Raw genomic sequence first — 26,600 nt, forward strand, 5'->3', positions numbered from 1 at the left:
TCGACAGTATCTGTCAACAAAACTTCCGTCGACAAAACCCTGTAATCTAGATGTACCCTGAGGTTTGCACCTTTACTTCCTACTGAAAGTAATTCCTTTGCTGATCTAGCTTTTTAATGTCTTGGCTAGAATAACTGGGTAGAGAATGGTTCAGTAGATGAAGCATTTCTATGAGAATCTCCAGATATGTTTCACGTACATTTCTTCATTCTTTTGTTTTCTTCACAATACCTCAATGACTGTATGATCATTAACAAACTGAGAATGGGAGAATTCTTGTGCACCAACATGAAAGATGAGCAATAAACACATTTAAAATGCAACATTATTTCTTGATTCACGGCAGTCACTGAACCCCGAAATAGATGATGTAACTATGCTTGGAAAGGATATATACTGAGTTCTAAATACAGTAATCCCATAGAGTGGAGGGATTTCCACAATTATTATAATTTGACGAAAATTATGGAATTATATTTTGGAGGAAATGAGAATAGCCTGACGATTCAGAGGCAAAATCAACTTCTTTAGGTTAGGCTTCCCATAGTAACAGCAACAAGAACAGCTAAAGAAAAAACAGAAGGAAAACATGAAGTCATTGCATGCAGAGGTTTAAAAATTGTTGAGCAACTTTCTAGGGAATTTTTTAATCTGTTGTTTGGGTGCTTTCTGGTCCAGTTCACTTTTGTGAAGTTCCCACCGATTAGCCGTGTTTCTCAAACTGGGTCCCACCCTCCCGGGGGGGTCGCGAGCAACTTAGAGGGAGGGGTCACGGTTTAACAAAGTTTGAGAACCCCTGTATTATAGTGATGGGGCATATGTTGAGAACCTTTAGGGATAGATCTCACATTAGCTAATAGTAAGAAAAATGTAGAGAAGAGGGATTTGTGTAAAGTACAGTTACAGAGAAATAAACAAAATCATTGTACTAATCAGACCTCCATTGGCCAATTAAGAGTGCCGAGAACTACAAAACTGAGAAATAAATGTTGAATGATACGTTCATAACTGCACATCATTCCTATATTTTGAGTAGATACGACAGTTCTATTTCAGTCTGATTGCTAATAAAAATAAATTTGTTGTTTAAAATGCTGCACAGGGGAGATTTTGTGCACATTGACACATCTTAGAGATATTGCATGCTAACATCGATATTCCCTTCATTTTTGCTTTGTTTATCTCCCCACTTCCTTGATTCTCGTAATAAATTCTTAATGATACAGAACTACATTTATTGGATTTCTGTAGCATCAAGAAATTTCTAAATTATTTTAGTGTATCTGGACTAAAAGTTTGTTCTGAAGCTATGGATTGAAAATTAAACTATTTTATTATGGCACTGACTTTGAATTGAGTTTTTCTAAAGTACATAATGTTATTTCAAATGAGTATCCAGCTCTTTGAAACAAAACTACTTCATGAAGACCATCTTTTCTGTTGTTTAACTCCCATTTGCTGTCAGCATTTAAACCCCAGATACAGAATATTCCTTATTTCTGTGGATTTGAGTCTTCCTACTATAAAGGTGTAGTATTGTCATCCAAAGTTTAAAACCCTTTTCATCTATGAAATAGTATAGTTTGAAATTACCGAGTACACAGTCCCATATTCTTGGTCCTATCGGTAGTATAGTGAATGGGGTTGAAGAAAAGTGACTATTGTCCTTTTAGTTGCATTCCTTTTCAGAGCTGCTTCTTTTCCCACCCATCAGATATTCAGCTGCCTCCAGTTCACTTCAGTTTTTTTCATATCCAACTCCATTCTCCCTTTACAACTGTAGCTTTCTAGCCCTGTTCTCCTCCAAATCCTGCCACTGGTCCAAACCACTAGTTTTCACCCTCTTCATTGGCCTAGTACAATGTCCTTCTGTCTCTCCCTTTTCCTGTCTTGGTGCTTTTTCGAGATCTTGAGCTGTCAGATGGATTGTCTTCTACCTAGAAAATGAAATCCTCCCTCCCTCCAAAATCCGACTCAGAGATTCCAAACATCAGGGAAGAGAATTTGTCCATCTCAGCCAGAGCCTTTGTAGTGCTATGGAGAAATGTATACTATAGCATTCCACATCTTAAATCCATCCCAGAATTCACCCTTTATATGGAAACACAATATTAAATCTAGGTGAAAGGAGGGAGACATCCTGCCATTTGAGAGAAGATTTACATAGCATGGCCATACCACCCGTTGGGCCTTTCCTCATTTAAATGCTGAACTGCATACCAGGTATACAAAACTCAGGCCAGCAAAGTAATATTTCTACCAAGCTTACGGGGTTTCAGTTTTGGAAGTCATCTTCTAGGGCAGGGGTGAGCAATAATTTTTACTGGGGGACAATAATTTGTGAAGTGCCCCTGCGCCACCCCAGAAGGGGTGGGGCCGGCCAGGGCACTTCTGTTTCTCCCTGCCCCCAGACCTGATTGGTCTGTAAGTGGGGGAGCATGTGAAGTCTTTGCCCCCATCCCCTCCAGAGAGAACTGCCAGCTGTTCAGTTCCCTCTAGGTACCTGAACCCCAGAAGTGGGAGGAGACTTCACGTGATCCTCCTGCCCCCAGGTCAATCAGTACATCACTTGTACTTGAAAATATAATCTCACTACTGCAGTTCCCGTTTTATTGTTATAGTTGATATAGAAAATGATTAAAATCAAACCCTGTAAAGACCTTACTGTCTTTGTAAGAATATGCTGCTATTCTTTGGAAGAAACAGATTAGTGCCACTAATATGCATACACTTTAAATTTTCATCAGACAAAAATATTTAATGGAGAAGATAGTAATTTCCTACTTAAAATTATAATAATAAATCAATTTACAGTAAATTATAATATGATTGTGGTTGTAAGGATATTAAACAGAAAAACTATTTGGATAGCTTTACTGTCCTATCAACACCAGTGCTTCATATTTCAACTGAGCTCAAGAAGTAGTGAATCCTGGTTTTTTTCTGGAATATCACTGCTGGTACTGGGTTGTATTTGGCTCCCCCTTCCAGACTGGGGGCTCATCTAGACTGCGCTTAAGTTTCAAAAGAGGATATGCAAATTCCGCAGGAATTTTCATATCTTCTTCCAATCTCACTTTCGAAAGCAGAGCTTTCGAAAGTGAAAGTAGTCGGGACGTGGTTTTTTGGTAACCCCCCCTTTTTCGAAAAGCCGTTCTTCCTCAAAAAATGAGGTTTATGAGGCTTTTTGAAAAATGGGGGGTTTGCCAAAAAAAAAGCATTCGACTAGCTTTCGAAAGTGCGATTGGAAGAAGATATGCAAATCTGTGGAATTTGCATATCCTCTTTCGAAACTTCAGCACAATGTAGACATAGCCTGGGTGTCATAAGAAGAGGGATTCAACTCTTTGTGTCCTTTGCTTACCCTTATTGCTGTTGCTTGGTCTAATGGTACTCTTCAGAAATCAAGGAGTAGGCTCCTAAATTAGCAAGGATAAGTCAGGGCATATGGACACAAGTTTTAATTTTCTTCAATGACAGTAATGTGTTTTGTGTTACCTGTAAGTATTAACTCTTTGGGTCAGATATTTAGCTAGTCTGAATTGGCACTGAAGTCAAAAGATATACTTTGTTTACACAAGCTGAATATCTAGCCCTCTGTCTCTGTTCTTTATTGATATATCAATTAAATAAATAGATAAATATTTAATCTTAAATCAAGCAACTGAAGTTGGACATTTCATAATCAATAGCTTTGGATAACTTGTAAAATCATAGGATGAGACAGGATCTCAAGAGGTCATCTAGTCCAGCCCCCTGCACTCATGGTAGGAGTAAGTATTACTTAGTCTCTGACAGTTGTTTGTCTAACCTGTTCATTGGAGATTTTCAAGATGGAGATTTTTACAACCTCCCAGACAATTTATTGTAGTGTTTAGCTACCCTGACAGGAAGATTTTTCCCTAATGTCCAACCTAAACCTCCCTTGCTGCAATTAAAGCCCATTTCTTCTTGTCCTAGCCTCACATGTTAAGGAGAACATTTTTTCTCCTTTTTCCTTGTAGCAACCATTTAGATACTTGAAAACTCTTATGTTCCCTCTGTCTTATGTTCTTCATGCTAAACAAACCAGTTTTTCTATCTTTCTTCATAGGACACATTTTCTAGACCTTTAATCATTTTTGTTGCTCTTCTTTGGACTTTTCTCAATTTGTCCATATCTTTCCTCAAATGTGGCACCCAGAACTGTACACTGTATTCCAGTTGAGTCCTAATCAGCATGAAGTGGAGCAGAATAATTACTTCTCACGTCTAAAAACATTCCTGCTAAAACATCCCAGAACGATGTTTACTTTTTTTTGCAACTGCGTTACACTGTTGACTCATTTAGCTTGTGGTTGGCTATGACCCCCAGATCCCTTTCTTGGCATCCATTTCCCATTTTGTATGTGTGAAACTGATTGTTCCTTCCTAAGTGGAGTGCTTTGCATTTCTCCTTAATGAATTTACTGTTCATTAAGGAGAAATGCAAAGCACTCCACGTAGGAGGGTCTGTTTACTTCAGACCATTTCTCCAATTTGTCCAGATAATTTTGAATTATAATCCTATCCACCAAAGCACTTGCATCCCCTCCCAGCTTGGTATCATCTGTAAACTTTGTGTACTTTATATTCCGTTATCTAAATCATTGAGGAAGATAGTGAACAAAACCTGAACTGATCCTTGTGGGACCCCACTCATTATGCACTTTCAACATGACTGTGAACCATGATTACTACTCTCTAGGACTGGTTTTCCAGTTAGTTATGCATTCACCTTATATTACAGATAAACGTCTGTACTCTGGGTATCCCTAATCGGGGAACACCCACGAAATGGAGGAGATAACGGCCACCTCCTCATGCACAGACCCCCCTCAGTACTCTCTGTGGCCCAGCAAAATCTTTAATCTGGCATACCCTGTTTCCCAGGATTGCCAGATTAAAGAGGTTCTAGTGTAGCACCATCTAAGCTGTATTTCTCTAGTTTGTTTCTGAAAAGATAATGCAAGATCATATCAAAAGCCTTACTAAAGGCTACCATATCTACAACTCCTCCCACCCCCATCCACAAGGCTTGCTACCTCGTCAAAGAAAGCAATCAGGTTGGTTTGTTCTTGACAGATCCATACAAATCTGTTAATTATTGCCTTTTAGACTTTGGAATCCTTAGATGGAAGGTGCTTTATAAACCTTAAGAAGAAGGTTTACCAGCACAGCTCTTGGTACACTGGGGCCGGGTAGGGTGGGATAGATGGCTGTAAACAGTGGTCTGGCCCAAGCTGGCCACTGACATAGGCTGATGCAGCTTCAAGGCTGTTCTAATTGCTGCCAACAGATAGCAACTCCTAAGGAGCTGCTCCACTGGCCAAGACTGCTAGACCATAGTGCAATCCAGATGCATTTTTTCCCATCACAAGGCACCCATAGTCTATCCTGAAGTGCCCTATTTGAATGCATAAATTCTCATCTGCAGTCACTTGCTGCAGGATAATTACAAGAAACTGAAATTCTGCCCCTAAGTGTTATACAAATACTGTACCAGGTTTAATGAAGCCATGACTCTTATTCTAGAACTTGTTACTCTGATGTGCTTGTGATCTCACCAGTTGAGATTCTATCTTAGACGCTAAAGTAAGTTGGCATTTTTTCTGTCTATCTTATGGGATGATTTTTACTTGCACAAATTTATTTTTAACACATGAATTTTTTTCATTGCCATTCTTATTCTCTCTGACTCTACTGATGTGATTATCCTATCCGTACTACCGTGAGCTGGTCTATACTATGACTTTAATCTGAAATTAGCCCCCCCAAGATCTATTTTCTATGCAATGTATCCACACTACCAAGCCCATTATTCAAGAATAAGGGGCTGTGGAATTCGAACTCCGTATTCCTACCTTTCACGAGGAGTAACGCTATCCTGAACTTGTAAAATAACATTAGTGTAGATGTTCCGGTGTTGCTAATTTGAACTAATTGGCGTCTGGGAGGCCCCTACAGCTCTCCAGAGTGCTTCCTGGGGCTCTGAGTCCGAGGTAGCGCGTCCACATTAACGGAGCCTGCCTTGGACTACATTCAATTCTTCCCTGTAGTGAGGACACGGAACTTTGAATTTGTAAAATCGGGTGTCCAGAAGTCAAACTTAGTAAATTTGAAAGACTCTCTCCTAGTGTAGACATGGCCATACACCCTTTAAGATCCTCTAAGTAAAAGAAAAATAGCAATAATTATTGGATGTTTGCCAAGAGAATGCATATTATACCAAATATGTTAGATTATTCAAACAGACTATGTTTTTTCTCTGTCTAATGAGCCTATATAGCATAGGGATGCTATTAGGAGTTTGGCCTCAAGGAAAAGAAAATCCATCAGAAAAAGGTACCTGAGAATAGCATTTCTTTCCTAGAAATTAGTACAGGAAACGGCAAACCATAGGCAAAAATGGAAATTGTGCAGGCAGTTTTTTGGTCAATGTGAAGCAAATATTCCTAATGTAATTGACAGGGCAGAAGAAATATTTCTCAGGTTTTATAGATGGAGCTATGAGAATTATTGTTATGCTTTCTGTCATCCAAGTGGTAGAAAGCAAGTTGTTTTAACATCTTAAAAACCAACAACTCTCACTACAAAACAAAACCGTATCTCCACTCTGGGAGTCATTTCTTTGCTAAGTTCATAATTTTTCATGTTATCTGCAATCTGGCATTTTTAGGTCAACTGCACATATCAGGCAGTACTAGTTTTCAAAGTGTAGCCATGGAAACATGGGCGATCATACCTTTAGGGCTCAGGTTGGTTTCTACTTGGGGCAGTTAGCTCATGCCACCACTTTCTGCTACCTGAGCTACCACGACTCCAGTACTGTTTTACCATGCTAGCTTGATCAGAACAGGGAGCCTTTCCCTCTGCTTCCCAACAGAGCCTTCTGCTAGCTACACATACTCGCATGTAACCACAAGTGTAGGCAATGGCTAAGTGTGTATTTCAGTACCTCTCTCCTGCACTTCCCTTAAATCATTGGTTGCAATATATATCACAACCCTCAGGTTCCTTGTTGGTATTTCTAGGGAGATATGCCACTTTCACACCGAGGACGTAGGTCACCAAACAGCTCTCATTTTCACTTCAGGTATCTCCAGGTATCAATATTTCTGTCTCAAGCTGTACTCCCATCTCTTGGTGTGACTATCTTAATGCCCAATGTCATGTGATCAAGATATGGGCAGAAATATCTTGTGACAGGAGTAGGAGTCAGGTTCTGTGATCAGAGCAAGTGTCAGGCCTAGTATTTGGAACAGAAATCTGTAGCCAGGAATTAGAGCACAGGATCAGAACCAGAGCTCAGGCATGCTAACCAAGGATCACAGCTGGTGTCAGGAGACAGAGCCTGTGTCAGAACCAAAGTCAGCCTAGATATCAGAGCCAAGGGTCAGGAATAAAAGTCCAGGGTCAGAACTGGAGTACTTGGAGTGAGGCAAGAAGGAGCTGTCAAAGCCACGAACAAATACTTTGAGCAGCTACAGAAATGCTGCCACTGCTGGGCTTAAACCCCAGTCTACTGACCTTTCCAACTAATCATGCAGGGTAACCAATCAGGCAGCCTACAACAGGCTAGCTGTGCTCATTAGGTTGCCTGGAGGCTGGCTGTGCTGCATTATGACTGATCATGCCTGGTGCTGGCAGCAGTCTCTACCTGTAGTGGAAGGAGGAAGCCTGTAGTGGAAGCCTCACCTGAAGGAGGCTTTACCCTCCTATTCCACTGTAATCTCCTTCCACTGTGACAATTTCCTTATACTTACCTTCCTGGAAGAGTGGGGCTGCCAGTTCTGGGGTGGACTCTCTCTACAACGTCCACATTTGTGCTGCCTCTGTACACTTTCTTTTCTCTTCTCCAGTTCAGTAGCTTTGATCCCAAAATGCTATATTGGTCTTTGAAGACAATGAACGGAACCAGGTGCATAAATATGCAATTCGCCCATCAGCTAGTGGTCATATACATCCTACATTCTATGCACAAGGCTGGGCATTCCCCACCCTGACTAAGCTGTTGAGGGTCTAGTGTGTCCACTGTTAAACTGAGACTTTGAGTCTGTAACTACATATTAGCTTGTCTGAGGTTTTGTTTTCCTTTTAGAAATGAAAGCTTTTTGTTTCTTGTATATATTTTATGTGCGGTGGCTATTCTCAGTGCTAAACTCCCAAACACTCTAGATGCCTTCATGCTAGCTACCCTTTTTAATTTTTGATCTGGAAAAAAGGTGGGTTTTTGGAGCCCTGAAGATCTATCCTTACTTTTTTCTATGCTCTTCTCTCCCTGTTCCTTTGGAGCATGTCAGCCCTGCCTCATCTGCCACCAGACTTACAGTAGAATGGTGAGAGCAGAGGCACTTTATTCTCTCCTTGAGGTCAAGCACTATTTCCCGCCTAGGGAAGTTGTTCAGTTGTTGGAATTTTAATAATATCCTTTATATTTTTGTCCAAGCTATTGTGGTTTAAAAGCTGTGATAATTGACCTGATGTTCTGGTTTTAGATTTATGGTCATAACCCTCAGGCTGATTTGCACAATGTGCTTTGAACTGAACAGTCTAATGCAAATATAATGTCTTATTAGTAAACTACAAATGGTTACTGTGGGGGTTTGTACAACGATTTTGAGTTCAATATTACTGATGTGCCATATAGTAGATGAGTGTGTGTCTGTGTGTGGAGAGGGGAAGAATAATTAAACAAAATGGTGGTTTGAACCCCAGGAGGAGCATCAAATCAACAAAGATGAAATACTAGAAGCCTTAACTTGCGTTTAATGTGTAAGCTTTGTTGGGAGGAAGGGGGAGTATGGATATGTTATATGTACTCAGCATAACTGCCCAATCTAATTGGATGGAAAAATTGCTACCTAGTGAATCATTTATTTTCCCCAAACTGTTCCATTTTTCTACTGATTCTAAGGGAAGTAACTTTATGCTGAAAATTGTGTGAGAAATGTACAATAATTGTCCTCTGAATATAAGCCAGATTTCCAAAGTGATGTTTGGGGATTTAATATGTGGCTCCCATTGATGATATTAGGAGTTACATGGATGAAATCCATATACAGCTTTGCAAATGTGTCCAGTAACAAAGCTTTATATATCATTAGCATGTAAACACTTCATTTCTACTGCTACATCTATGCTATGAGCTCAGGCTGTGATTTCCTGGTCTTGCATACATACTTGCACCAGTTCTCATCATGCTAGTGTGAATATAAACAGTAGTATAACAGTGGTATCACCAGTAGTGGATGACCGACTGAGCCATGCCAGGTACAAACCAGCCTGAAATTGGTGGATATGTACTTGGTGAAGCTCAACTGTGTCTTCATTGCCATTTCCTTTCTACTGCAGCTACAATGCTATTTATACTCTTGCTACCTCAGTGAGAGCTAGTGTGCATGTGTACATGAGCAGGGTGGTCACGCTCTACCTCATAAGGTAGATGTGGCTTAAAACTTGTCCAGAATTGCTTGAAAGAAATGTGGTAAAATGGTAGTCACAGAGCTGAACATTAAGGTAAGCTTACTGATTCACTCTCAGAAAATGGTTTTTTCTGATGGACCCATCCTAACCTCCAGGCACTATCACAAAGTTTAATATTCAATTCCTAAAGAAACTCCAAACAATCAAAATTACCAATTGTCCAGCCCCACTAACTCAAGCTACATAGCACAATAAACTGACCAATCAGACAAATCAATTCAGCAAATGTACTGCAGCATCTCCAGAGCCTAGTCATTCTGTAGAAATTGGCTCTATCCAGATTGCATCCTGAATATTCAAGAAATGGGTTTGCAGCATATCTTGCACATTCTCAGATTCAGCCTATTTCAGACCAATAAGAGTGAGTTCCAAAATCCACAGCCCTTCAGAAGATGCCCTTCCAGCTGCCCTCCCCCCTTTAAATCGCAGGTGGCTGTAGATTGGCTGCCTCCAATAATTTAAACTATGAAAGAACTGGTGTCTCATAGAAGATTAGGAGCCAATTTAGGGCCTTATAGGTCAAAAACAGCCAGGGGCGGCCCGTGAGCCTAGGTGAGCTAGGCAGTTGCCTAGGGCACTGCTGCCCCAGGTGCCCGATAATGAAGTCACGGCCATTGACGACTGTGCAGGCAGGGGCGGCGATCGTGCCACCCCACCTAGGGCACCAGCTGTTGCAGCTGACCTCGGGCCGCTCCTGAAACCAACACCTCAATATATGCAGTCACCTGCTAAATCCATCCATGTTGGGCATGGCAATTGGGTAAAGAGGCACTATGTCAAACACTGATTTAATAACCTTTTTATATATAGGACTGACTGAAGTTGATGAAGCTTATTACAGATCCATCTACTAGTGCTTGTGGGATGTGTGGAAGTGCCTCAAAAACCTTGGAAATACTTGGATGCAAGTCTAAACATCACAGAAGGGGTGAAATGGAGTTGTCTGGGAGAAAACTGAAACAGATTTTTTTTGGAGAGTGTGTGAGAAAAGGTTTTATATTCCAGTACTAACTGGAAAAGAGATTAAATTTGACTACAGTCAAAATCACTCAATTAATACTGAAAGTCCGATTTAACTCAACCACCTAAAAATAAATATATTCATTCTCAGTTAACAGCATCTCCTCATTCGTTCCTCTCTCACTTTACTAATCGCTGATTATTCCATGCCCCCCCACAAAAGCTTCTTATCACAAAATATTTTTGTCTCCTCCTTCCCATCCATGGCATTCTCACACCTGGTCTCATTCCTCCATGCATTTACTTGCTAGCTCTCCTCATCTACCTCCTCTTGTGACCTGCCTGCTTCAGCATTTTGGCTTACTCCAGCTTTTTGTCCGTTCTCTTTGTCCATATAAACAACACTTCTGACCAATCTACCGCCCTATATTTGTTCACAGCCCAAATGGTTCAGTCCAGGAAATAAGGCAGGGAGGGAGATTATGGGGAAAAATGCAGTTTGGGCATCAAGAAAAGTTTCTGGCTGTGGAGTGTGGAGAGGCTCACTGCCAGAAATACTCACCAATCCTTAGACTGCTTGTCCTGATCTCCCCAAAACTTCTGAAATTAATAAGTTTTCAAATATCACCTGAAAAATGGTCAGTGTCAAAAAAGTTAAACTAACAACATTTGCGCTCACAATTAAGGTTAAAACTTCTTCCAGACTTCTTTTTTATTTGGAGAATTATGCTTGGCAAATATTTGCATATATTGCTCATATATGGGGGGGAAAAGGGAGGAGAGAAAAAAGGACAACTGGGAAAAATGTGACAAAGTAAAATTACAAAAAACAAAGATGGGTAAAGAGTTTTAGGAAGAAGAATGGGGCAAGCTGGAGAGAGACTGTACAGAAAACACGGGAAGTAATGACAGTGCTGGGAATATGGGAAACACAGATGCAGCTTCATGACAAAGTGCAACAAAATTAGAACTATTGGGCTCAATCAATGTGGAGTTTTTAAGCAATGAATGACTTCACTTACCATATATGTAAGAGCTAGACCCTGTGTTAAGGACAGGGTTTCAGTTTCCTTTCTCTTGTGCATTTAGTTCAGATCCTGGACATTACTGTAACAGAACACTTGTGGTTTAATTCAAATAAATGCTTTTCCATAGGTACTGAAACTGTCCACTTCCATCTAGAAGGGAATTTTGAACTGGTAATAGGGCTGCTTCTTTCATTATCTCTTCAAACCAAAATAAGTATTAAGTCTTTCTTTTTATCAGAAAGGTTACCAGCCAGCTCAAATATTTTATTATTTATTCAGGTGATAAGGAGAAACTGCATACTTATCTCTGACTCCAGTGACAGGGAATGATAGTAAGAAAAAAATACCACAATCCCTTGTAGAGTAATAGAGCTGGAAATTACACAGTATAACAGAAATTACACTGCAGTATAATAGGTTCTGTCTTTCATTATAATTGTATCCTTTGTTTTATTGTACAAATGAACAAGGTAGATATAACTCATTTGGAAACTGTAATTTATGATCTTGTTATAAAAAATCTCTTCACTTGGACCCTCTTAAACCAATGTTATTAAAGCTGTCTCTGTATAGAGGTCTAGCATATTAACTTTTTGCACTAAAAAGTATATATAGAAACTGGTAATATTTTATACAGTAAGTATTATTTTAAAGTCAACTGACTATAAATTAATGACCGTACCTGGTAACCTGCTTTGAAGATATCTGGTTGCTAAACTGTGCTTGCCCAAATTGTACCTCTGGTACATGCTATTTAGGTAACTATGGTACATACAAGCAAGTTTGGATTTTAAAAGGGTTCTTTGTATGCACACGTTTTTGTGTCTATATCTGTTGTGCTCTGCTTTGAAACTTTAATCCATCGTCTTCTCACTTAAATTCCATACCGTTTGGCTCTAGCATTTAGTGTAATCAGTAGAGACACTCTTACTTAGACATAAGGCTTTGTTGTCTCTTTAAACTGAAGTCCCACAGTGGGAATGTTTCAGGAGGAAGGTAGATAAAGACAAGGTTGTGCCTATCATCAGTGTCGGGATGGGTGGGAAGGTTCCTTGTGCATTCTGCTTCTCACATCACCTCCTGACTCATTTGCCTAGAGCTAGGAACAATCCCTAGCCCATGGAATGACTCAGTCCATGGAAACATAAACTAATGCATGTTAATTTCATATTATGCTCTTTCTAAGATCCCATTGGTCTTGGGCTGCATGCAGGGTAAGTGTGCATGTTTTGAGAATTAAAGGAATGCACATTCATTAAATGGTGATAAGATTTGTATCTACTTAATTGATATTCCACGGTTGTTTCAAATTGTCTGTTACATTGAATGTTCTTTTCCTTGTAGCTATGGGACAATATTCTACTTGAATATTATTTCTCATCTTCTCCAAGGGAAAGCCTACATCATAAAATTAAGTGGATTTAAGTTAGAGCAACCTACAGCCCCCACAGTAATTACATCGATTTTTCATATCCACATTACTCTCCTTCTTTCGGCAGGGCACAGCCTCACCCGGAGCACTTCCATCAATTTAACTGACAGTATGGCCAGCCCTATTGTTGGAGCACCAGCTGTTATTCCTGGGTGGTGGAGTTCTGGGCTGAAAGCTGTCAGGGCTGACAGCCAGAACAGTCAACTCTGACACTGCATCGACCTAACCTTCATCAATCTAAGTGTTATGCCTTGTGTGAAAGTGGAGTTATTAGGATGGAATAGTGCACAGTTTACATTGCCAGAAGCGGTATTGCAGTGTAGACACAGAGTTAGATTGATGTAAGCTGACGTCAACCTAACTCTGTAATGCAGGCCAGGCCTGAGTGATTCTGCCACTTTCCTTGCTTTAAAATAATCTGAAGTACGAATGACTCACCCACCATGTACTGCACTGAAGTGAAAACAAGTGCTTGTCATTTTCCTTTTTCAGTTGCCACAGTGCATTCTTTCTTCACCACATTTTCATCTTTACCACTTTCCAGAGTTCTTCCACTTGTGCTGGTATTCTCCTATATCTCTTTCAGTAGTCAAAAACCATGGCTGTTCTACACACATCTTCTTGGCTGCATATCTCTGCAGTGTTTGTGTTCCATAAATGAGTCTGTAATGCACAGACCCTTCTGCACCTGTAATTACATTTGGTGTAGCACAAAATTACATTTTGTCATCTTGGCTGAAGAGGAGCCACTGTGCATAGCTGGGTTCTGCCCAGATTGTACAGCCCAGATTGAATGCTGAGAAGCCACATTATGAATGGCATAAAATTCTGACCTTGGTTGGGAGAATTTCTAGAGATTGTTTTTGACATAGAGCCACTCATTTTAAATGGTGTGGTCTTCAATTTAACGACTACGATAGTATAGTATGTTTCTGGCTCAGTTGAAGAACCACAATGAGAAGAAATCAGAATAGGCCACCAAGGCTACATCTAGAATGCTTTCTTTTGCCGAAAGAAGATATGCAAATTCGGGGCGAATTTGCATATCTTCTTCCAATTGCTTTATCGGAAGAGGTTTTGTTGAAAAAGAAAGCAATTTAGATGTGGTTCTTTTGGGGGGAAAAATCCCCTTTTTGAAGGAACCCTGCACACCTAATTTTCTTAGGAAGAAGGGTTCTTTCGAAAAACGGGTTTTTTCCACGCTTGGAAGAAGATATGCAAATTAGCTCCAAATTTGCATATCTTTTGGCAGAAGAAAGCAGTCTAGATGTAGCCCAAGTGTTTCAGTAACTTTTGACAGACATACAGTATTGTGTAGCTAGTACATAATATAATAATTCCTCAGCTGTGGTCTTTTGATCACTAGCAAGCTGCAGAGCAGGCTGGTCATATGGTGTAGACAGTCATTGGTTTCCAGTCGCTTAAAGAGATGTCCAGGCTCTCCATTGTAGCCCTGTAAAATCAGCTAGAAATGAGAACAGACAACTTTGCTGGCTCTACTGCACTGAAGACCCCAATTTGTGATGAAGATGCATCTGGGTTTCCTATATTCCTAGCATTGTCAGAATATGGATCAGAATATAGATAACTTTGAGGAGGACAACTGCTTGTATTTCTAACAGAGATGGGCTGTAGCCACATAGTTTTGATCCAGATTTGGAGTTGAATTTCTATTTCTGCAAAGGCTGTCCATCCACCTCACTATGCCACCTGAGAGATCGCATTTCAGATCTAGGTTCAGATTCAAACTTCTTCCTGTCAGTGGGCCCCAAACAGAACAGTTGTAATTGCTGAGTGCTGTTAAAATATAAACAAACATACCATAGTCCATGCTCAACAGATGCACCTATCCTGCATATGATTATCAGAGACTCCGCTTGCTTACTAGATAAGGCACTGGGATTGGGAGAGAGGAAGACCCTTCCTGATCTCCCGTGTGACTCTGGGGCTATGTCTAGACTGCAAGTCTCTTTCGAAAGAGAGCGTCTAGACTGCACGGAGAAATTTCGAAAAAGCGGCTTGCTTTTTCGAAAGAAAGCATCCAGTGAGTCTGGATGCTCTCTTTTGAAGAAGCCCTATTTTCATTGAAGAACGCCTTCTTTCGAAAGAGGAACTTTCGAAAGAAGGCGTTCTTCCTCGTAAATTGAGGTTTACCGCCATCGAAAGAAAAGCCGTGTTCTTTCGAATTAATTTCGAAAGAACGCGGCTTGAGTCTGGACGCAGGGGAAGTTTTTTCGAAAAAAGGCTACTTTTTTCGAAAAAACCCCTGAGTCTGGACACAGCCTGGGCAAGTCACTTTTCTGTGAACCTTTTAACCCACTCACCCTCTTTCTGTGTTAAGTCTATTAAAATCATCAGCTTTTCAGGACAGCAACCTGATTGGTGATGGTGCCAATTTTGCTGTTGACCAAGCCTATTCAAGAATGGTGTTCGTTTAATAGAAAGATTGTCTAATAATAATAATAATAATAAATAATGAAAAGGTACATACTCTGGAGTGGGGTGGGGGATAAGGGGTTCAGTATGCAGGCTGCCCTAGGGAGAGATGACTACCAGTCTTCCCCTGCCATCCCAGTACCAGTTTCTTTCCCCATTCCCCTGCCACTCTTCAGTTCATATATGTTTGTTCAATGCCTCACATAATGGAGCCCCGTTTTGTTTGTCGCCTCTAGTTACTAATGGAATATTAATAGTTATAATGGTTTAGTTTAGAAGTCTTAAATTTGTTATACAGAGTAAATAATTAAGCATAACTTTGAAAACATTAACCTACTTTGCTTTTAAAGGTATTATTTATTAATTACCCCTCCCCCCAAAAATGCTATGTGAGAAGCTACCCTATGTTTAGTTTTCTAGATTTACTAAACTCTAAAGGAAGCTTAAAATCCATATGAAGCTATGGTAATTCCATTCAATTTGAGCAATTTAATCATCACTGATTAGATAAAAAGTACCTTGTACAGTGGTACAGTGCAGTAGGTTCAGCAGGCAGTTTTTCGGAACATCTGTTTTGAGTGTCTCTCTTTATGTAGAATGTTTTATATCCCCACTTTTATGCCTTTTATGTCCTACTCTGATCAATAGATTGCCTATATTATTGTAGGTGGTAGGGCCGAGAGCACCATTTATTATTTAATTTGCTTAGTACATCCCATTGTAAGACCTTGGTTTCAGTTGGTTACATTTTGGCAAAGTTATAAGCCTTTGGGCTGAAAAATTTCATGCCAAATGTTTACCATGGTCTGAATTGTTCTGGAAAAATTCAGTCAAAACAGCTCAGCCATTTCAGTGAAAAAGGCTTGGGGGGGAAATACATTCTTTTACCATGTTAAATAATTATGGAGGCTTTTTCTGAAAATATAGAAATGCCATGCTTTGGATCGGGGACTTGAAATGTGGCTTGGTGAGACTTCGGGATTAGGATTATGCCTTTTGACATCCCAATGAAAATCCAGGAAAGTGTGACCACGTTATAAAAAGCCTTTGATAAATCGTAGTTGTCACATGCTCAACAGAGACTTCTTAGATTTTTAACTGCAAAATGTCCCAAAGATTCTCTCCATATTGGGTTTCAGCTTCAGGCTGAGAAGGACTGTCTCTGCAATTACAGTTCTGGGCTATTGTGCGCCATGCTGAATCCAGGATGGATATCTGAATTAAGAGCAGCAAGACTATCCCTCCTTTGCTGCTTATGACACCCTTGCTGGATCCAGTCAGCATAGAGGAGGATACTGCCTGATTCAAATGCAAAGGGGACAAGACACTACCCCCGGGGTCAGGAAGGGTGGCTAGGGGAGTAGATTGGGACAAGGAATCTAAGGGTATGGAAAAACTGGAACTGCAGAGTGGCAGGGGAATGGGGAAAGAAACTGGGACTGGGATGGCAGGGGAAGACTGGTAGTCATCTCTCTCTAGGGCAGCCTGCATACTGAACCCCTTATCCCCCACCCCACCCTAGAGCATGTACCTTTTCATTACTATTATTATTATTATTATTGGATGATCTTTCTATTAAACGAACACCATTCTTGAATAGGCTTGGTCAACGGCAAAATTGGCACCATCACCAATATAATATGGCCCTACTGCCACCTCAACCAAATTCACAAAACCAATATCCCTAAAGTTGAAATGGAATTCAAAAGTGATGTCGCAAAGCACATCATCGAGCCAATTACATGTCAATTTCAAGCGAATTTTGGAGACAGCTTGATGGAGCGGCGAATGCTTCCAGTCATCCATGCTTATGCGGTCACTGTCCACAAACTACAAGAGACCACGGTTTATAGAGCAGTTGTGAACCTTAGCTCTCAATATTTTGCGCCAACTCAGCCATTTGTTGCGCACAGTCGAGTATGTTGGAAGGCATAGCGATTGATGAAATTGATCGAAACAAATGAATGGCCAGCAATGTTTATCATAACACCTTAGAAAAATTACAGCATCTTCAAAGCCCTTCCCCCTTTTAACTAACAAAACAATTGATCAATCACCTCAATTACTTTATTCTTGCCTTAAACAAAACTATTTTTAATAAAAAATGTAAATACCTAGTGCAAAAAACATTTTGCCTCGTGAAACGAGGTTTAAGGGATCAGTCGGCAAAGGCTTCCCCAGCTGACAGATACGTATCTAGACTGCCACGCTGTGTCGCATCAGCTGATCGGCAGCACAGCGTGGCGGCCACGTTTATTTTAATGAAGCAGGGATTATTTAAAACCCTGCCTCTTTGACTATGCTGAATAAACTAATTTACATGGCTCCGTCAATGGAGCCATGTAGTCTAGACATACCCCTTGTGTTCAATAGCTGAGAAGTTGGAGAATGCACTCAGTGAAATCTCTGTTATCATGGCATACCGAGATGCGACACATTCAGCATGTGGAAAAGGCTTATTTATTGCTATGGTAATCCCTGCACCAGATTGATATTTCCTGATCTTGCTGCTGAATGAATAGGCCAGATAGGGCCAAGTAAAAAAAAAAAAAATCCCACTTTTCTGAAGAAGTTTCCTGTGGATTTAAGGGAGTAATGAGACAGCCCTATACATGTAATAAGAGAATGAGCTAGTTAACTAGTTCCAGAAAATCCATTCATTTTCCTAGTAGTTGATTAGTTTTATCTTCTAACATATTTTTGCATAGTTTTTAATGGGGATGTTAAAGTTGCTTGTGAAGTGTATAAAGGTTGAGATGAGAGTGTGTGGAATATTATATGGTGGTAGAATTTTCTGTCTAGATCAGGGATCTCAGACTCCTGGTCCATGGGCCATTCCTGGATAGAGCAGTTGTACAATCCAGCCTGGGAGTCCCCGGGTGGGGGGGGGGGGCTTGTCTGTTTCTGTCCCCCAAACGCCACCCCTTCTCACCATCACTCCACCCTCTCCCTCCATGGCATCCTGTCCCCCAAGGGACATAGCTTCTGGGATTACTGGGGAGGGATGCAGCAGCAGTGGAAGCCCACTGCCATGGGGAGGCTTGACCGTTTCTGCTGCGCTACACCATGGGGGGAGGAGAGGGCAGGGATTAAAAGACGGGAATAGAGAGTCTCTCCCTCCCCCCCCCCCAAAAACACCCACCCACCTCCAACTGGCTAGGACTTCTGTGCCAGATTATGCAACTGTTCTGGCTGGGGGATAGCCTGCGGGCTGGGAGTTTGAGATCCTTGATCTAGATTCCTTAATTGCCATACTGGATCAAAGCTGTGGTCCATTGAGGGCAGTGTCCTGCCATGGACACTGGCTGGTTTCAGATGCTTCAGTGGAAGAATACCTGCAGTATGCGATATTAAAATAATCTGTCCCATGGGGAAATTTCTTTTTAAATCCTATCAAGTAAAATTGATTTATAGTTTGAAACTTGAGGATTTAAAGTACTTCGAAGCATCTGCGTGTTTTCTTTTTAACTCTTATTATTGTTACTTGAAAATAACCTTTAATCCAGGAAAGAATGACAACCTTTCTAGAATATATTCTTTCTTCCATGCAATTCACCATTTTCCATTCTTAATCCCTGCCTTTTCCACAGGGGGTTATCCTTCTACCGGTTGAACCTCTGTAGTCCAGGACTGTCTATTCCGGCAACATCCGTGGTTCCCAGTGGCTAGGAACAGAGCCCACCAGTGGGGGCAGCGGAGACTATGGGGCCGGGAAGCTGGAGGGGGGGGGCAGAGCTCACGCGACAGCAAAGCCCACAGCCAGCTGGGCTGCTGGGAGCTCTGCAGGGGTAGGTAGCAAAGCTGCCACGAGGCTGGCGATGGAGGTGCTGCGAGGCCTGTGGTGGAGCTGCCACGAGGCCAGCAGGGCCATCAGGAGCTCTAACAGGGCTGCTGTACCTCACAAAGCCAGGAGGCTGGGGAGAGGAGCCCAATGGGGAAATCTTTTCTGGTCCAGCAAACTCCCTTGTCCAAGACTGGTCAGGTCCTGAAGATGCCGGACCAGTGTGGTCCAGCCTATGTTAATGTGTCCCATAGAAATGCACTGGTTAGAGTCAATGTTTCTTCCCATAAAACATGTTCTTTTGGATTTTTCCTCCTATGTCTATGGAGTGCAAAATTGGTGCTTTGCAATCCAAGATCTTTCTACTGCTGTTGTGGCTTGATAACTGAGCTTGACTTATGGCTTGAGAAGTTAAAATGCCACCTCTCGAAGTTTGACTGGCTTTGCAAGTAAAACTTCCAATACACTGAAGTTTTGGCATGGTTTTCAGAATACTGTATGATTTCAATCATTTCATTCAGCAGCCTTCCACTCTCATAGAAAAGAGCAAAGCCTTTCAGTTAGTGGTCTGCTGCTTTATTTTTTAAAAAAATCCCTTTTTACATTTTAAAAGCCAAATCCTGCTGTACTTACTCAAGGACCAGTTACGCTCTGTTCCATCCACATAGGTACACTGAAGTAAATGCATTGACTGCTGCATCACTCCCCATATAACAGAGCTGAATTTTACCCTCAAACCTTTGTCAGACAAAATTCTCAATGAAGTCAGTAGCAGTTTTGTTTGAGTTGGCCCAGAAATGTAATGTAATAGGGGCATGGATCTTCACATTCTAACCTTGCCTGCAAACCCCACTACTTTTTTCAATCCTAGATACAGATTATGGATTATTCCTAACTGTACCAAACAGAATGTTTCCATTATTTTACTGGTAAATGTTGTATGGCTGTTAGAAAGGAGAATGCAAGAATACCACTGAGAGTCGGCTGCACCTGACCTTGATTGTTTGTAAGACTTGACTCAGGCTGTCAGGCCCCAGGAGGAAGAAGAAAATGTGTTACAGTCCCAGATTATGATTTTGTGGGAAAGTCCTATTTCTGGTCTCAGCAGATACTCTGGGGTCTATTTTTCCATTAAGATTTACACTGTTTGTTTGGGTAACTCCCCTTAATTGGCAATAACAGTGAAGCATGTAAATCCCCAGAGCACTGGTCAAAAAATAGACCATTTGATTTAATTTAAAAATAAACTTCTGTATGTTTATGTTTATGCAGTATACAATTTAATAAATTATTGTCTCTTCCATCATCAAGTACTTCCTGAGCTACATTTAAGAGACTCAGGTACTGATTTTGGCTTGAGTATTTTAACACCAAATGGTGATGAGTGATTGTTGTTAAATTAAAACAAAATCTAGGAATCTGCCGCTTATCCTCTATTTCCAATGGATGGTCCAAAGGTCTGAAATACTCACACACTTGTCATGGTGCTTCTTGAAATTCAAAGGAACACAAATAGAATTTTTAAATAGTTAAAAGCCTTCGGGTCACAACTCTTTCAGTTATATGCACAGTAAAGCAAGGAAGCAACATTAGTCTGCTGTAAGAGGAGAGATCCGTAGAAAGTTTGTGTTCCTCTTAATTTAGTTAAAACATTTGGCAGGGGTGTATGTGGCTTAGTGATGTGAAGATATTTTCAAATGAGTGTTAGCATTTAACCGACCCATGTTGTGCTAGTAGTGTTCTCTTGTATGTTACTTTTTGTCATTGAATAATGCTGATTTATTAAGCTGTGTGCTTCAAGGGCATTGTAAAATAACATGTAGGGGCAGGACTGAACTGTGAAAGCGAGAATTACTGTATCAGATCATGTCCAATTAAAATATGACAAGCACAGCAGGAGAAATTGGAAGAAGAGTTTATCTTTCATGAAAGAGAAGAAGTCATTATATCAGTTAGAAACAAAGTACGTGTGAAACAGATTTTCCACCCTTTCTCTCCCTCTCAGAAAAATTAATATCTGTTGACATTTATATCAGGAAGAAGTTGAAATCTCATGTTCAAGGGCATTATGGCAGTGGCAACTGAACGAAGAGCACTGCAGCCATACATACTAAAGCTATTCTTTCTCAAAGTATGTGTCAAACCAAAAGTTAAAACATTTGTAACAGACAAATAAAATAGTTTGAAAATTAGATTTTCTTTTAGCTAAAATTATACTATATGATTAAAGGAAGGCTTATAGTCTTTCTAGGTCTCTTGGGCTTCCCAGATAAATCTTTTAGGGAAAACTGGAATAAAAAGTATTTAAAAAAAATCAGATTCTGTACTTTTATAAGATTTGAAGTATAGTTTTTCCTATTATGAGTTTTGATATAAAATTCTCTTTGGTATGAGGTAGAGAAACTGTGCATTGACTTCCACTACCTCTACAATCCTTTATATAACCTATTTGTATAACATTCACTAGCACTTTGCTTGCAGAAATGCAGAATTGTAAATATAAATAGATGCAGTTTTATTTATGCATAGCTGTCCTTGATCCTTCTGGGTCATAGCATGTGGCTGTGTTCAATAGCGCCTCTTGAAGGTCAATTTGAGGCTTTTCAAGACTATCATCTGTAGAAACAATCATATCCGAGTGGCTGAGCAAAGTGAGGCCTTCACTCAACTTTATGGAATTTTTCTGTATGTTTGGATGTAACCTGATAATTTTTAACAGGACATCTGATCAATTACCAAAATTTAGGGAATCTTCTAGGCATCACTGTGAGCAGAACTCAACTGATGTAGGGAGAAATTGAAAAAACTCGAAGAAATAAAAAATTGGAGGGGGACACAGCTTCGGACACGAGTTTGTCACACCCATCATCTGTAACTGTCTGCAAATTACAGAACTTGTTGATGGCAGCTGCTAGACGTTCCAGCCAAACACCTACCCCACCTCTTTCAACTCTGTTCATCCTTCCAATGGAACTTAAAATGTTTCCCCTCACCTCACCTCCCTAATGACTTTTCTGTGAGACAGAAAAAAATTAATAGATTACAAATCGTTGGGTAGATGAAGGCGGCATGCAAGGGACCCTTTGTGTATGGAATGAGTTCAGTCTACAGAAGCAACAAAGTTTACAGCCCCGTAGCTTATTTGGAAGAATAGTCTATCAAAAGCTAGTATAGTTTCCATTATCAGTTTAAGAAATTCAGTATTCCCATGTGATGTAGAGACAGTAACTTTGGTTAGAGACAATAATGAAGAACTCTTTCCAACAACATGGAAATGTTGACCCATTGAATGCTTCTGTCCTTCAAGAAAGGATTTATATCTTTTTTGCATCTTATCCAGGCATGTGGATAGTCAAAAAAAAGACATGTTTAGTGCAGTGTGCATTATAAGGTTGAATAATATCCATTGGAATGAAGTCTAATAATATTCCTTCTTTCATGTGGAATGAATGACATAGAGCAACCTCTTGAGATGTGAAGTTACTATGAGATCCTCACACATATCAACTAATGTCCAAGTCCCACTTATTACTAGATCTTAGAACATTGCCTGGATTGGGGGAACAATCTCAAGAAAAGAGCGTTTAAATTCAATTAAAATTGGTAGCTTGGGAAAGCTTCAGTCTTGTCCTATATGTTTCATTAAGGTTGGATTTTTTTTTTTTAAGGAATCTTGAGCATGGACTGGCACAATAGCTGAACCCATCTGGCAGGCTTCTGTCATAATGGCAGAATCTAGCTCAGTTGCTTGTGTGATGAGAAAAATCTACTCATGTCTTTTTCTTCTCTTTACCACCTGCATTACATAGCTGAGAGCAGAATTTAGCAATAATAATAATTTAAACACATTAATTTAATATGCGCTTTTGATTTTAAAGGTAGGGAAAACATTCAGATCCTAATTTTTATATAAAAATACTAGTAGAATTCACCTTCAAACTGATACATATATAATAGTGTGTGTAAGATGGAATGAAAAAAACCTAAAAAATTGAGGGACATTTTTTCACTAATCTATGTAGTACCTCTTCATCTTGATTCCTGAGTAAATAATAAGAGTAGATAAATTACATTTAAACTACTGCAACACTCTCTAACTTTGACTTTTATCTTGCAGAGACAAACGTGAAGGAAAATGCTATGAAATTCATGGAGATGCTGGAGAATAAGCTGCATAGGTAATGATGGCATGGTGGAAACATTTAAAAGAATTAAATGTTTCTTTATAAATGTAAATGTGGTTTTAGCATGTTGGAGAACTCTTCAAAACACATTTAAAAAACCCCAGCAAAACACAGAATTTAGAAAGTAAAGTTTCAAAGGGGATTTTTTGTTATTAATCTTTCTTTCCAGCATCCTGAAAAGTGCAACAAAATCTTATTTAAAAAAAAAAAACAAAGACATGGAAGTCGCATAAGTTTCTATATTGTGGATCATGCTGCATCTGCTTTGCACTACTCTGCTAGTGGAAAGTGATCATGTAAACATTGTTGACTCATAGCCAGTTAGCTGATTCCCCTGGTATGAGAGTATTCTTTAGGGGTATAGATTAGTCATATACCCATGTCAGCTGATCACTGACATAGAGGGTGTGATATGGCAGGAAAGGGACATGGTCAGGATAGCACTGCATCCACCTTAGTGCAAGCTGTCCGTATGACCATGAGACAGCTCTATTTTAAGTTGCAGACTAGTCTGGCAACCTTGAGTTATGGGGAGCACAACATTGATTTAAAACCACCTGCCCCTCTGGCACTTGTACTCAAAAGTACTAGTTGGGCCAGATAACTTTTCCCATGAACTCTGTGCTCTCATGTATTAAGTATTGATCCACTTAATTTTGAATGGTTCTGAAAAATATAATGAAATTTTTCTTTCCTCTCTACCCCCCCACAAATTAATAGAAACTAAGACAACAATATAGCTGTTTTAAGTATAACCCTACTCCAAATACATATTTAAACTACCACAAGGATTAATATTTAATCTTCTTGCTACATGAAGAACTCTTGTGCCTCCCTCAAGGGTTGCCTTGCCTTTCCCAAGCTTATTACCAGGTATGATGTTGCTGTTGTAATGGAACCATCTGTTAGAATGGACTATGTTTTAAAGAATTATTTACATTCTTTTAAAAGTCTGGCTACATTCCATTGTTGATGTGTATAAAAATCTTCTTTGTTCTGCTGGACTGGAATTGAGAATACTACCCATGCAATATTTACCATATTGGCAGAGGGAAGACTCCAGGATTTTAGACCTGTTCATATGTACTTCTGAATACTAAATATTGATTATGTTAAAGCAGTAAATTTAGCAGTAAATCAAAATCATAGTGCAAAATCTTGTTTGTTTAAATTTTCATCAAGAATACAGCTTCTGAAAGAATATGGTATAGCATGGCTTAGTATAGTGTTAGCGTTTCATGGATTTATATCACTACAACAGAGCCTCCAACAAAGAGAATCATTTTCCCTTTAATAGTTAACCAGAGGGAAAATCTGTAGAGAAATGTCATTTTCATTTTCTTCAGTGGGAGGTTTTACGGTTGTGGACAGCATTGCTGCTAGCTTTGTAGTTAAATGTTGAATTGCTTTAAAAAAATTAAATATTGCATTTGAGTTCTCATGCCAACCCAAAACTTTTTTCTGCATTACTGTTCTTCTAATACTAGGGGGTTTTATGTGTTTTGTACACTCTGAGCTGTTTAATGGGTTTTGAAAGAGTATGTGTCATGCGTCTGCCTCCTACCCCTCTCTCTCATTTCTGAGACTGAAATTTGTGCTGGATTTAGCGATGCCACCATGCTGGTATTCATCCTGTTTTGTTGAAGTGTGTCATTTCTGAGAAAATATTGAAAGTTAAACCCTCCTGTGGCACTATGCTATATATTGAAAGCCCATGCTGTCAAGTTATTTCTTTATCAACAAGGGGCGAACATTTCAAACTAGTTCTAACAGACTTCAGCAATATAGTGAGTGGTAATGCAATATGTTTAAATTGCATTGATAGGTTGCATTCCTTAGTACTGTGTAGAGTTTCCTATGTCTGATCCAATCTGGATTTTTTTTACTGAAACTACATTATAGGTCTTCATGTTTTATTACTTAGAGGTTTCTGTCATCATTAGGGTTGCCAGGTGTCCAGTTTTGAACTGGACAGTCCAGTATTTGAGCTTTCTGTTTGGGAAACAAATTGAGAAAATATAAATGTCTGGTATTTTCTAAATAAAATGTAATGTAGATTGTGATGTAATGTCAAGTGTGTCCAGTATTTTTGTTGGAAACCATCTGGCAACCCCTAGTCATCAGGTTTACTGAGAACTAAATACAGTAAAACTCCATAGGTCCGCGTCCAATGCTCTGGCACTTCTGATGGTCCGGCACCATTGGGAACGCAGAAGTGCTTGGGGCAGCTGGACAAGTGGAGCTGCCCTGCACCCGGCTTCCCCGATTCAGCCACTGCTGAAACTGACCAGCAGCTGACTTGGGGACGCCTGGGGCAGAGCAGCTGGAGTGCTGCGGGGCGGCACTACAGGACCAACCCGGCAGCACCCCAGCTGCTCTGCCCCGGGCTTCCCAGAATCAGCCGCTGGTCAGTTTCAGGAGCGGCTGAATCGGGGCGCCTGGGGCAGAGCAGCTGGGGTGCTGCCGGGTTGGTCCCGTAGCGCCGCCCCTCGGCGCTGCGGGACCAACCCGTCAGCACCCCAGCTGCTCTGCCCTAGGTGTCCCCAAGAGCAGCTGGGGTGCTGCCGGGTTGGTCCCGCAGTGCCGAGGGGCGGCGTTACGGTACCAACCCGGCAGCACCCCAATGCTCTGTCCCAGGCATCCCCAAGAGCAACTGGGGTGCTTCCGGGTTGGTCTCTCAGCGCCAACAGGTGGCGCTACCGGACCAACCCGGCAACACCCCAGCTGCTCTGCCGCAGGCGTCCCTGATTCAGCCGCTGCTGAAACTGACCAGCAGCGGCTGAATCGGGGACGCCTGGGGCAGAGCCAGACTATCAGAAGGGGAGGTTATGAGGGGTCTGAGGTGGCATCCCCGCCCACCCCACTCCAGACCCCTCATAGCCCCCCCCTTCTGATAGTCCGGCATATCTGATAGTCCGGCACCTCTTGGGTCCTAAAGGTGCTGGATTATCGGAAGTTTACTGTACATGTAGTTGAAGATCTGCACATACATTCCTGCAGTCATATTAGTTCATTTGTCATGCATCTTTCACAATTATACCAGCCCTCTGCTCACTGTCCATCTCACTTAGTCTAACATGGCAGACACCTGAGCATCTTCAAAAGGCTACGATTAAAAAAGGTAAACATTCAGAAAAACAGGTTCTCCCAAAAGAGGAATCTGTACCCCATTCCTCCCCCGCAATACACTCCAAAAAACTTCCTTTTGCTGTCCAAGTTCCGAGGTAGGGACTGTCTAGTGATAGATTTTTTTTTTTTTTTTTTTTTAGAACTGA

General features: G+C 40.6%; 1 protein-coding gene across 1 annotated transcript in view; it reads left to right on the forward strand.

Annotated features, from left to right (window-relative positions):
* DISC1 (DISC1 scaffold protein) overlaps window positions 1-26,600 on the forward strand; it is a 273,630-nt gene that overhangs the window by 179,250 nt on the left and 67,780 nt on the right. Inside the window, 1 exon segment of the mRNA XM_089777362.1 lies at window positions 23,259-23,319. Coding sequence (XP_089633488.1) covers window positions 23,259-23,319 — 61 coding nt within the window.

This window comes from Pelodiscus sinensis, chromosome 3 (assembly GCF_052426305.1).
Source record: "Pelodiscus sinensis isolate ZL-2025 chromosome 3, ASM5242630v1, whole genome shotgun sequence".
NCBI lineage: Eukaryota > Metazoa > Chordata > Testudines > Trionychidae > Pelodiscus > Pelodiscus sinensis.